The 13,112-nt window shown below is 40.4% G+C and overlaps 1 protein-coding gene and 1 long non-coding RNA gene across 11 annotated transcripts in view; one reads left to right on the forward strand and one right to left on the reverse strand.

Annotated features, from left to right (window-relative positions):
• The window catches only part of CEP170 (centrosomal protein 170), a 73,453-nt gene that overhangs the window by 22,246 nt on the left and 38,095 nt on the right, over nt 1–13,112 (reverse strand). For 9 of the 10 annotated variants that reach the window (XM_081856338.1, XM_081856341.1, XM_081856339.1 and 6 more), the window contains one exon: nt 5,833–5,982. The exons of the other annotated variant lie outside the window; for it this stretch is intronic. In XM_081856338.1, coding sequence (XP_081712464.1) covers nt 5,833–5,982 — 150 coding nt within the window. The remainder of the gene's footprint in view (nt 1–5,832; nt 5,983–13,112) is intronic. 10 annotated transcript variants of the gene reach the window in all.
• LOC309338886 lies at nt 3,840–9,474 on the forward strand. The gene is made up of 3 exons (XR_014155084.1): nt 3,840–4,192; nt 6,758–6,809; nt 9,340–9,474. It is a non-coding gene; the product is annotated as an uncharacterized lncRNA (long non-coding RNA).

Genomic DNA, 13,112 nt, shown 5'->3' on the forward strand with positions numbered 1-13,112 from the left:
TAAAGAGAGAGAAAAGGAAAAACATTCAGAAAATTAAGATCTTGGAGAACAAGTCTCTCTCTCTCTCTCTCTCTCTCTCTCTGTGTGTGTGCATGTGCGCATGTACACACACACACACACACACACACACTCAGATTAAGTGAAATCATGATTCAGTCATTACCATACATTGAATGATGCCTTTACTGCAAGACTAATTAGGAAGGAGTGTCATCTAGTAGTGAACTTGTGGTTAGAAATTGGCAGTGTGCAGTCATATCTTGGCTTAACAAACAGACATATAAATAAGTTTTTTACACCTATACATGTAGCTGCTTTGATCCTCCCTACATGAGTGGGGAAAACAAACCAGGAATTTACCACAGCTGTCCATTACAACTGAACTGCCGAACTATGGCTGACTGCTTCCGAAACAAGCCAGTTACCAGAGCTTCGTATTCTGGCTTGCTTAGAAGGCATCAACCACATTTTGCTAGTTTGAACTTAATAGTTAATGGCAGCTTTCTGACTTGTCAGCTTGCTTGCATGAAGGAAGTAGCAAACTAGCTGCAGGATGCAGGATGCATATCCACCTCTCAGCCAATTTGATAATCCAAACATAGCCAGGGGCATCTATCCATCAATGTTGCTATATCAGCCCTCTTTTATGCAAGTTTAGCATGTACGTCTGACTTTGCTGTTGTTTAAGGCATTAGCACTGAAACACCACGAGTATAACACGTAGAACATATATAACCACCCAACATAGTACCCTACAGGTTGGGATTTGATAATAGTGGGGTAGGAAAGCATAAAATAATGCCAATGCACTTCACATTTGGCAACCAATGTGCCCCTTTGGTTTCAGATTGTACAGGGGTAGACGAGTCTACCCAAATTTCCACAGTCCTCTAATGGCTATGGTGGCTCATTTGCTAGAAATAATGTATTTAGCGCTAACTCTGGAAGTGTATACTCGATTTTGACCAAACCAAGCCTTCCAGAGCACCACATGGGAAAATCTGGTGCAAGGCCAAGCTCTGCAGTGTTGGCCCTGCAGTCAAGATCACAGATCATGTATTGCGAGTCTGTATTTAGCATAGCATGGAGAGGAAGATTATTTTTAATTCTTATAATAAAGCTCCATAAGCTCAACATCTGTTTACTCTGTGAAAGTTATTTCAAATGGTGGGGAAAAGTGGGTCAAATTTAGGCTGGTCTTTGCAAGTATTTGTTGAGGCTTTGAGACTGAGTGAAAGGACTCTGAAGCTGCAGTAAATTCTTTGTCCAGTAGGTGGCTGTCAAAGAGCCTACTTAGGCTCTGATGTGCCATCAAATTACAGCAGAAGCTGCTTTAGCTTTTTGAAGATTGTAAAACATGTGTGCAAAATGTTAATTCACGTGAAAGGACTTTTGTATTTCCTGCTCTTGCATGTGTCATATTTTCTCCCTCAAGAACACAGAAACCCGTCTCTTCAGTGATGCATCTGCACAGCACTCACTATAAATCCCTTTAAAACATTAAAGGTAAAGGTAAAGGTACCCCTGCCCGTACGGGCCAGCCTTGCCAGACTCTGGGGTTGGTGCGCCCATCTCACTCAAGAGGCCGGGGGCCAGCGCTGTCCGGAGACACTTCCGGGTCACGTGGCCAGCGTGACATCGCTGCTCTGGCCAGAGCCAGAGCCAGAGCCAGAGCCGCACACGGAAACGCCGTTTACCTTCCCGCTAGTAAGCGGTCCCTATTTATCTACTTGCACCCAGGGGTGCTTTCGAACTGCTAGGTTGGCAGGCGCTGGGACCGAACGACGGGAGCGCACCCCGCCGCAGGGATTCGAACCGCCGACCTTTCGATCGGCAAGCCCTAGGCGCTGAGGCTTTTACCCACAGCGCCACCTGCGTCCCTGTTTTTAAAACATTATTCACATGTAAAATATGGACTGAAGCAAAATCAGTAATCAGAGGAAAGGGGTTGGCTTCAATGTGCTCAGCAACTGTGTGGGAAATGATTATACCACAACCCACTGTGGTAGGCTGATGTGTGGAGATAAAGGCCCAAACTAAACATCAGACACAAACAGCAGCTGCTGGTGGGTGGTTGATATTTATCAGGATTGAAGCAGCCAGGGAGAAGAGATTCTTAACTCTTTCCTTCCCTGTAATCACAATCTGAATCTGCTATTTGCACTGGAAGAAAATTACTTCCGTTAGCAGCTGCGAGTGCCAAGTTTGGCCTAAGGATAATGAATACGGGGCTCTTATACAACAATATTCAGGGGAAAGTTTAAAAGAAATTTCTCAAATTTTATGAATCTGTACTATCCTACAGATTAAATTTAGTCTGTGGATGGTCTCAAATTCACCTTTGTCACTGCAGGCCCAGGTAGCCTCTTTAGCAGTTTAGACCCTGCATGACAGAAAAAAGTTATCCTGTCCCTGGTAATGTCTAGAACTGACTATTGGTAACTTTTTGTAAATGGTCTGCCTTTGAAAACTATTTGGCAAATGCCCTTGGTGCAGAATGCAGATTCCAGGTTACTGTCACTGGTTGTTTTGAACATACCACACCAATACTTAAAGAACTTCAGTGGCTGCCAGTCACTTCTTATTTTTTTTTAAATAGTTTTTTGTGTGTGTTTCTGAACCCAATTCAAAGATCTGGCCTTTGCTTTTATAGTTCTATGTGGCTTGAGGTGCAGCTACCTGTATTAATTCTTATTCCTCTGTCAACCAATCTGTGAATTGAGGAAACCTTCAGCGGCTCTCCTAGCAGAAGCCTCAACATGAAAGGCAACTAGAGAGAGGTCCTTCAGGATTGTGACACTTGGTTCCTGGAACTCCCTCTACAGAAACAAATGTTATCATAATTTTGGTGCCAGGGAAATATGTCGTTATATATTCAGTCCTTTGCTTACACCGTTGCTTTAATATACTGTTATCTGAACCTTGTATTTTATTCAACTTCAGTAAACCACCCTGGAAACAACACCTAAGGATAGTATACAAATCTTTCACAAGTAAACAAACATAGCAGGTTGATTGTAGGTGACATTCTCAGGGTCAGCTAATAGATACATAATTGTCATAAAGTTGACTTGCATGCATTCATATGGGAAGAAAATATGCATGAACTCAAAGCCCCTGAATTTCTGTTAACTAAAAAAAAGGTCAAAAGGGCTGTCTCAACTGTGATTGTGTTTAATCAGGTAACTACCAATTCACAGACTAGTTTCTTCATGTGATCATAGCCAGTTTGTTAAATTCTGTGGCACAATTCATGTGGTATGTATAAGTAGCCTCCAATATATTGTTAATTTCTAAATAAAACTGATCCAAATTTCAGTGCACTTATTTCCTATACCAAAGTAATTACATCACCATAAAATGAGTATTGTCACAGACACAGAGATGTGAGATTCTGTAACATCTTATTTTATATTATAGGAATACTTTCCAATATAGTCTCCTTTGGAAAAAAACAGAATTACTCATCAAATATTCCCATCAGTCTCAATGGGACTACTCCAAGGTAAGCAGTTTAAGAATGATAAACTGACTGTGCTTATTCCACATTTATATTCCCACCCTTACAAGCCATGTTTTTCATTATACAGTTCTCAAAATGGAAGGAAAAGGAAATGACAGAAATAAATGATTAAACAATAAGACAGGTATTTTTAAAATATAAAATAATTCCTTGAAAGGATAATCCTGCAAAATATTTTTGCAACTTTGAAATATTAAAAGGGGGGGGGGGGAGAAAGAGTAATGAAACTTGAAAAGTCTGAGATTTCTCAGTATCTTAATGCAAAGGAAGCTTAGTCAAAAACCAGTAAAGGATTAACTGTTACAACATACCGTTAGACAATGTCAGCAATAAAATAAAATACTTTAACTTCTCAGAAGTTTAATTCCACACATGATTTCTCTTATTCACCTTCTGGAGTTCTTCCAGGAGCCTAACCTAAAGCTCTCTCAATTGCTGGTAGTATTCAAATTATAGGACATATAGAATATGTATGCATTGGTTGCTATGGGTATGTTATGGCGTCACTTGCTACAGATTCTACAAGACAGGAACATTCTTTCTAAACCCTACTGAGAAAACCTCAAGACATGTTTTTATTTGGTATTCAAAACCACGGTACTTTTAAGTAATACCTCAATGGAATAGCTTGTGTCTGGAGGCAAAATTGAGGAATGGTAAAATATTCAGGTAATTTGATTTGCTGGGGCAAAATGGTGCAAGTCTCAGGGGTGATCAATATATTGTCCATGAACTGCACATAGGTCTTAAACCACCTTTAGAGCATTCCCAGTAACTCCAGCTTTCATTTCAACACAAAAAGCTTGATAACTTTATAAAATGGTGTTCACAGTGTTCTTGAAAATGGATTTTAGTAAAACACCATGCGGGTCAAAATGTGATTTGGAAACAGTGGCATGATCAGACTTTTTCTACTTGGCATTGAGACTGCCCACTTAACAGTATAGTACCATATTATAGTGTAATAATAAAAGTTTTGAATAGTGATGAATGGCATGGCTGAAAATTCTTTTCTGTGGTTCCTCCCTCTCAGCCCCCTCCCCTAAACACCATACTTCAGATTTATAGTGTCACTTCAAGATATATTGCAAATCCCTCATTTTATTTTTGCTATCTGTCAATGAACTTGACTCACTATGGTGTTTTTTTAAAGAAAAAAACCTAAAATATTAAGATACTGCTTGGAGTTTTCAATATAAATCTTATACAATATATCATCTTACATAAATCGTATAACATTAAATATGGGTATTAAGGTTGCATACTCACATTTAAAGCACATCCCCCCTCAAGAATCATTGGATCTGTTGTTTACCCCTCACAGCACTACAGTTCTCAGGATTCTCCTTTTGGGGGAGGTGGGGATGTACTTTAAATGCATAATGCATAAACAGCCAAAGAAACAGAACAGATGCTGCATTACAACAGTTCTGGAAAAGAAAGTATTAGAAGGAAATTCAGCTCCAGGTGACAAAAATAACTGTATATAAGAAAGGTAAAAAAATAAGGATTAGTAGAAGAGTAGTGTAATTTCTTTCCATATTTAAGCTTATGGAACAATGTCACTATGCATAGCAAACTCAAGTTAACAGTTACACATTTTAACTTGGATGTTTTTATCACCCCTTTCCCTTCATGTTCAGTTGAAACATAAAGATGCTTATTGCATTTGCTGCTCTCTGTAGTTCAATCTATGGTTGCAGGAGTCTTTTTTGTGTAAGAAAGTTTGGCTTTACTGTCATTCCTTAGACCTTCGTGAACCTCTAAAATATTACTAGACACTATCAAAAGTTGACACAGAGGTTTATTATAGACTTAAATGCTATGCTGATTCCTGGGCACGATGGCAATGCCTTTGCAAAAGCAGTGATCCATGAACTTTCCATCTGGAAAGATCAACGTCTTTCCATCTGCACTCACAGGCTGCATGTCCCTTTCCTTGCATAATTGCAAATTTCAGAACTTTTCTTGACCAACACCCAAATATAGTATAGCTAACAATACAGCAACTCTAGTATTTATCTTTTCTTTAGTTGCTTGTGCCATATCTGCACAGTGGCATACATAAATGAAATGCTGCACAGAAGAGCATGCTATGTAGTATGCGCAAAGGTCGCAAGTGGCCATGGTTTTGCAGAGAAGGGATATAAGCTCTAACAAAGAAATCAGAGATACAATAATTTAAAAATTAGTTCATATTCTCTAAGGAAGCTTTGCTTGCTAGCTACTTAATACTGACTATATTAAGGTCCTCTCCTTTGTTGGTAGAGTAGAAAAAAGAAGATGACCCATCAAAAATTGAATTCTACCTCTGTGTCAAGAAATCCAGTTGTACTCAGTGGTCTTTTTTCTTCCAGCACTACTGTAGTAGAATTTATAGCCCAATCTTTTACTAAATCTTTCTGGCTCTCGTTGATAACAGGCCTATTATAATCCTGGCTGTCATCCACTCCAAAAACCTGAAAATAAAACAAATAATCACACACATTAACTGAAAGCCTTCCCAATTAAATTAAATTTGAACGTATGGGTGGTCCTCTAACAAATCAGTTAGCCAGTTAAAAAAAGAACAGAAACTTGAATAGCTTGTTGTGAAGTGTAAATCTTGCCAACAATTTGCTATTAAAAATAGAGTTTTGCAAGCAGAACTGATATGTTCCAGTTCTAGGGAAGGTTCAAGTAAGTTAACTATTCTTATTTTTCTAATGTTAGACTAATATGAAAAGAAGAGGGATGACCTAACTGTAAAAATAAAATAACTTCAAAATACTCTTTGAGGATTTTTCAAGCTTTTAATTTGTATATAAAGCTATGTTTATGCATTATTTGCTAGCATCATGTGGATTATAAAGATCTCATTGGGTTTAAGAAAAATGTAGTCACTCTTGATGTGACTCAATGTGCACAGTTACATATCAATTTACTTATGTTCCCTTAAAACGTGGTTAAGTGTGTGCATGCCTGCCTCAATTCAGCAGGCGAAAACAGCCCACAGCAAGGAAGCTACGATCAAGAGAAAACAATTATGCAAAAATCAATGGTAATTGACAAGAAGGGGGCATCAGTAAAGTGAGTATGAGGTGATGTTACTAGTAGAGCGAGTATGAGGTGATGCTGAAGACAGCTGCAGATTCCTTCTGCACTATGAGGAAAGATGTTAAAATACTTAAATTCTTAAATTTAAATTCTTAAATGACAGAAATAGATATAGTTATTTCTGTGTTTCTGTCATAGTACCAGCTTCCTTGTCCAACTTCCTCTACTTCACAGCGGGCTAGGGACAAAGGTAAGAGCTGTTTCCTAGTTCTGCTGGATCTCTCAGCGGCTTTTGATACAATCGACCATGACATCCTTCTGCACTGTCTAGAGGAGCTGGGGGCACTGTTATACAGTGGTCCCGCTCCTTCCTCCTGGGCTGTGTCCAGAAAGTGGTGGTAGGGGATGAGTGTTCACTGGGCCCTCACTTGTGGGGTGCCTTAGGGTTCCGTCCTCTCCCCCATGCTTTTTAACATCTACATGAAGCCGCTGGGATAGATCATCAGGGGGTTTGGGCTGGGTGTCCATCAATATGTGGATGGTACCCAACTCTACCTCTCTTTTAAATCGGAACCAGTGAAGGCAGTGAAGGTCCTGTGTGAGTGTCTGGAGGCGGTTGGAGGATGGATGGCAGCTAATGGATTGAGGTTGAATCCTGACAAGACAGAAGTACTGTTCTTGGGGGACAGGGGGCAGGCTGGTGTGGAGGACTCCCTAGTCCTGAATGGGGTAACTGTGCCCCTGAAGGACAAGGTGTGCAGCCTGGCAGTCATTTTGGACTCACAGCTGTCCATGGAGGTGCAGGTAGATTCTGTGTCCAGGGCAGCTATCTACCAGCTCCATGGTACGCAGGCTGAGACCCTACCTGCCCGCGGACTGTCTCGCCAGAGTGGTGCATGCTCTAGTTATCTCCCGCTTGGACTACTGCAATGTGCTCTACATGAGGCTACCTTTGAAGGTGACCCGGAAACTACAATTAATCCAGAATGCGGCAGCTAGACTGGTGACTGGGGGCGGCTGCCGAGACCATATAACACCAGTCCTGAAAGACCTACATTGGCTCCCAGTATGTTTCTGAGCACAATTCAAAATGTTGGTGCTGACCTTTAAAGCCCTAAATGGCCTTGGCCCAGTACACCTGAAGTAGCATCTCCACCCCCATCGTTTTGCCCGGACACCAAGGTCCAGTGCCAAGGGCTTTCTGGCGGTTCCCTCACTGTGAGAAGCAAAGCTACAGGGAAACAGATAGAGGGCCTTTCTTGGTGGTGGCACCCGCCCTGTGGAACGCCCTCCTATCAGATGTCAAAAAGATAAACAACTACCTGACATTTAGAAGACATCTGAAGGCAGATCTGTTTAGAGAAGCTTTTAATGTGTGACATTTTGATGTATTTTTAATCTTTGTTGGAAGCTGCCCAGAGTGGCTGGTACAAATTATTATTATTATTATTATTATTATTATTATTATTATTATTATTATTTCCAGATTCTACTTACCTTTAAAGCTCTGTTCATGTGCTATCCATGCATAGAATATACATGTACATAACAAACTAGGGCCATGCTTCCTGCCCCTGAGGTATGCAGCTACAGCATGTGATGTTGGAAGGAGCATGCAACATGACACCCCCCCCCATGTGTTGAATCCATGTCTGAGTAAGGCTCAATTGTTTCCATTAACTCATTCCTTCTTGTTGATGTTCTTCTTTCAGTTAAGCAGACTTCATCTCTCTGCTTATTTACCACCAGATAGGAGAATGCCCCTCCTACATTTTATTTCCCCTCTCAAGATGTTTCCAGAGCCACCACACAGTTTTCCCGGGTCATGTAGCCAGGATGACTAAACCGCTACTGGCGCACGGAGGACCATGACGAGTGCCAGAGCGCACAGAAATGCCGTTTACCTTCCTGCCACAGTGGTACCTATTTATCTACTTGCACTGGCATGCTTTTGAACTGCTAGTGGGCAGGAGCTGGGACAGAGCAATGGGAGCTCACCCCGTCACAGCGATTTGAACCGGTAACCTGCCAATCAGCAAGCCCAAGAGTCTAGAGCCACCACCCCAATCTTAGATAATACTTTCTACAGAATGAAGTACAAGTAACAAAATAACCTTTGTTATAAAGGATTCAATGATTTCTTAAATAAGGATTTCAGGCTGTATCCACTGCTGTCCATGCATGAGCAGAAGAAATTTCCACTCATGCAGTGGGCCTTTCACAGTCGTCTCTCCCTCCCCCCCCCCCTTACACAATCTCAAAATTTGCTCTGCAGGGCTGAGTGGTTATCCAGAGCAGATCAGGGTAGTGCTTGCAGGAGGAAGAGGAAGGTGAAGTTCCATTTTGTGAACTGAGAAGGCCATATTATGAGTCCTAGTACTCCTGGCATTCTCTGGTGATGGCACAACATAAAGGGCCTCCCAGACAGATCGAGTCTTCGGCAGAAAAGTAGAGGGAAATGATGCTAAAAATTAAAATGCATGGGATATATACTACTCAACCTTTTCACGCAAATGTTTGACAAACCTGCAGTAACAATGAAAATGTTATTTTCAATCTGTTTTGCCTCTGAAAAAAATCAGCACATCAACATGTCTAAATATGATAAGAAGGAAAATTAACACTATGGTGTGGGCTTCCAATAGCTGCTTAAGCCAGTACAAGGAGCCTGGGTATCCCAGTAGATTTTCTTTTTATGGTTGTGTAACAGTGTTTTACTTTCTTGACAGCCAACTCCCTACCCCACCCCCAATATCACAGACTGCTTTTAGATCGTATAGGTTTCAGAAGAAGCTCACCAGATGCTATGAGGCTCTCTGAGAAAAACCCTGCCCTTGGATTCATGAAACTTATTACATTTGGATCCTGACCACCATTTTAAAGTGATATTTAACATACTGAAATAAATTATTTGTCTACAGACAAGTGCCATTAAACATTTAAGAAAAAGTAAAAGGGTACATGTTATTGAAGACTATTTTGGGAAAGATTCCTGAATACATTAAAAGTGAACACAAACTATCTACTCTCTGTTTTTATAATTGTATAGTCTACTGTTCTTACCTGCCTTGGGACCTTATGGTGAGGGACAAGCAAGAAATCTTATACATACATACATACATACATACATACATACATACATACATACTACAGTGCCCTAAGAAGTTGCATAAATTATTTTCTCTCATGTATACTTTCTGAAGAAGAAGAAGAAGAGTTTGGATTTGATATCCCGCCTTTCACTCCCCTTCAGGAGTCTCAAAGCGGCTAACATTCTCCTTTCCCTTCCTCCCCCACAACAAACACTCTGTGAGGTGAGTGGGGCTGAGAGACTTCAAAGATGTGTGACTGGCCCAAGGTCACCCAGCAGCTGCATGTGGAGGAGCAGAGACGCGAACCCGCTTCCCCAGATTACGAGACTACCGCTCTTAACCACTACACCACACTGAATTATAAAGTTATACATATATGGGTATACAGTTCTCAGAAAAGATCCAGGTAAGAACACCTTGCATACTGTGATCTGGTCCCAAGAAACTACACCAAAAGTCAAAAAGCCAAAGTGTGATTTAGACTTCAGTTTCAAAATATGTTTGCCATGTGACACAGGGGCAGGTATACTGTTCATGCAAAAGTGTCCACTGTAAAAAGCAGTTTGACATGGCATGGGGGGTCAGTTATTTAAAACAAAAAAAGTCAAAATTTCTACTTTGTGAAGCCCTCTCTGAGCATTCCCAGAGTAGCTCCTTGAATTGCAGATTAAGTTTTCTTTTCATTGTCTGGCAAAAGTAGTGGTAGTAAACTAGACTGAAACAAACCAAAACAATCAATTGCTCAGGCCACAATCCTACACACACTTACTAGGAAGTTATATTATTGAAATATAATATAATTCTGATATAAATTTAAGATTGGGTTACCACTAATTCAAGTAGTTTGATACAGACCTGGCAGAAGTCCGTCATCAGCCAGATCAAATTGCCTCAGGACTCTCAGTTTAGCAAGCCTTTAGAAAATATGAAATTTCAACACTCACCTTCAGAACCTGCATGAGCCTTAGCATTGTAAACAAATGCACAACAGTGATGATGCAGCATTCCTCACACTATTTCAAGAATTCCAACAGGTCTTCTAACCCCAAAACCTATAAATCATTGCAAATAGTCTGCTCTGTTCTTCCACCACTGGTCATTCATCCTCTGTTGCTCATGATTACTATTTCATGCCTCCACCTCAGCAATATTATTATGCTATGGCAGTTGAAAGTGGGCCGCCTAAGTCCTATTGTGAACAGGAGGTAATGGTAACTGTTGTGTGACTCACATATGTGTTGCTGCCTTTTAAGCCTTCTGGGGGGAAATTTGCTCCCTTCTGTTTATTTTTGTAGCTCATGCCTCAGTGTTCTCCTGGGCATGCCTGATTATCTGCTTTGAGTGTGGGTGGTCTGGTTTTGGCTCTAACCCAGTTGCTACAACTTAGTATCAGAAGGGGTGATACATAACATCTAGATCTTTTTATATTGTTTTAATCTCATTAGGGTTTAATTACCTTTTAATGAATATCCTTTCTACACTTTAACATTTTCTATTTGATCTGTGTCATTGTATTTTTATCTGTAACTCACCTTGTAAAAAAGGTGGGGTGCAAATAAATATAATAATAACAACAATAACATCTAGAAGCCAGTTTCAGAAGGCAAATGGCTGCACTACTGTAAGACTAGAGAATTTTAAAAGTTTAAAAATGTTGAGTTTTATTGTGGATTACTTCCTTTCTGTGACCAATGCAAGAATAAGCCCATGCACCTAGGGTTGCCACATGGAAAATGGAGCAAGCTTGTTTTTCCCCACTCTAGAAACTAGAACCAATGGATTCAATTTACAAGAAAGAAGATTCCAATGAAACATAAGGAAGAACTTTCTGACAGTAACAGCTGTTCCACATTGGAAGGGCTCCCTCAGGAGGTGGTGGGTTCTTTTTCCTTGGAGGTTTTTAAGCAGAGGTTGGATGGACATCTGTCATGTATGCTTAAGTTGAGGTTCCTGCATTGAAGGGAGTTAGGGCAGATGAACCTCAGGATCCCTTCCAACTCTACAATTCTATGATTTCATGATCTGGTGGTCTGCCACCACATTGTGCAATCCTCTTCTAGTTTTGTTTGAGAGTAGGTCACACTCCTAAAAACACATCAAACTAACAAGTTATTTGGAGGGACCACAGCATGTGTACTTATGTTCTGTGAAGCAGGTGATAATGCCAGGGAAAGTGACCTAGAACTGCAGGATGAATTTAGGGTGCAAACCAGACAAGTGCAGTGAGGTCTGTGTTCTTTCAACCAGAAATCTCTCTCCAGCCAGCACAGTTTTCTTCACCTGTCATAAGCACAACTAGACAAACCAATAGGAATCTGGTAAGTGAAACTTGTAGGGAGACTGTAAAACACAGCTGAATCTAGGCTTTCAGCTTGCCACTCTCCTACTTGCTTAAGACAGGCAATAACTGCCCCCAGGCAAGCGGCCAAGTGGAAAACTGGACTTGCTTTTCTTTCCACCAGCAGAGCAGTTTTCTGCTGCAAAGGCAAATGCTGCACTCATATCTCTCTAATTCTTCTGCTCTCTGGATGCTGAATAGAGAAAACAAAGGGAGAGCCACAAATACACCCCACAGCATTACACTTAGTTTTCTTATCTGGGGAAATGCAACAGCACAGCGCCTGCACACACACCTCCTCACTGTTGGCATTAAAGACAACAGAGACAAAGAGAGTATAATGTTGTGTTGCTGTAGTTGGAGAAAAACACTGACTAAGTACCAACCACCAGTGGGAACTCTCTCTACTGTATTGTTCAACTCTTCTATTTCTGTCACCCACATACAGATGGTATCCCCATCATCTTAAAATGTACATTTTAACTTTAAATATTAATAAAGCAACACTGGTTTTTCTTTAAAAAAATCTCAATGAGCTCTTAAAACAATCAAGTATAAACATTTCTACCCCATATTTTGTTTAATATCATTTCAAAAGTATTTCTGGGAACAATCCAAGGTCTTCACATCAGGGCCAACATTTGAAAATCAGTCACGTACTATGTTATGGGGATGGGTGATCACTTCTGTTTCAGATAGTAAATTATAATAGTTGCTTGTTACTTTCCCTTTTCACTGAGGACACAAAACACACACTTCAATTGAGAACTGCAAAGTACACACTTTCAACATGCCACATTTTGTTATTGTTAAAATAATCTATTATGATGATCGTGAATTCCCAGTGTATTTCTCCTATGTAATAAACTCCTCAAGTGAATGAAAATTACTGGGACTTTAGAAGTGCACCTGATCTTGGGGCAGCAACTTGCTTTACGTTTTGTTCTTTGGTTCAAATACAATGCACGTTTCATTTATATATCGGTACCAGCTGAACATGGTGCATTCATTATTCACAGTGTTGTGTACTGAATTAACTTGAAAAGAACTGGGCTCCAACTTTATATGAAATTGTATCACGAACAGCAGAAATTTAAAATGCATATGCATCATTTTCTTGACC

This window comes from Podarcis erhardii, assembly GCF_964252035.2.
Source record: "Podarcis erhardii genome assembly, chromosome: 3".
Classification (NCBI taxonomy): Eukaryota; Metazoa; Chordata; class Lepidosauria; order Squamata; family Lacertidae; genus Podarcis; species Podarcis erhardii.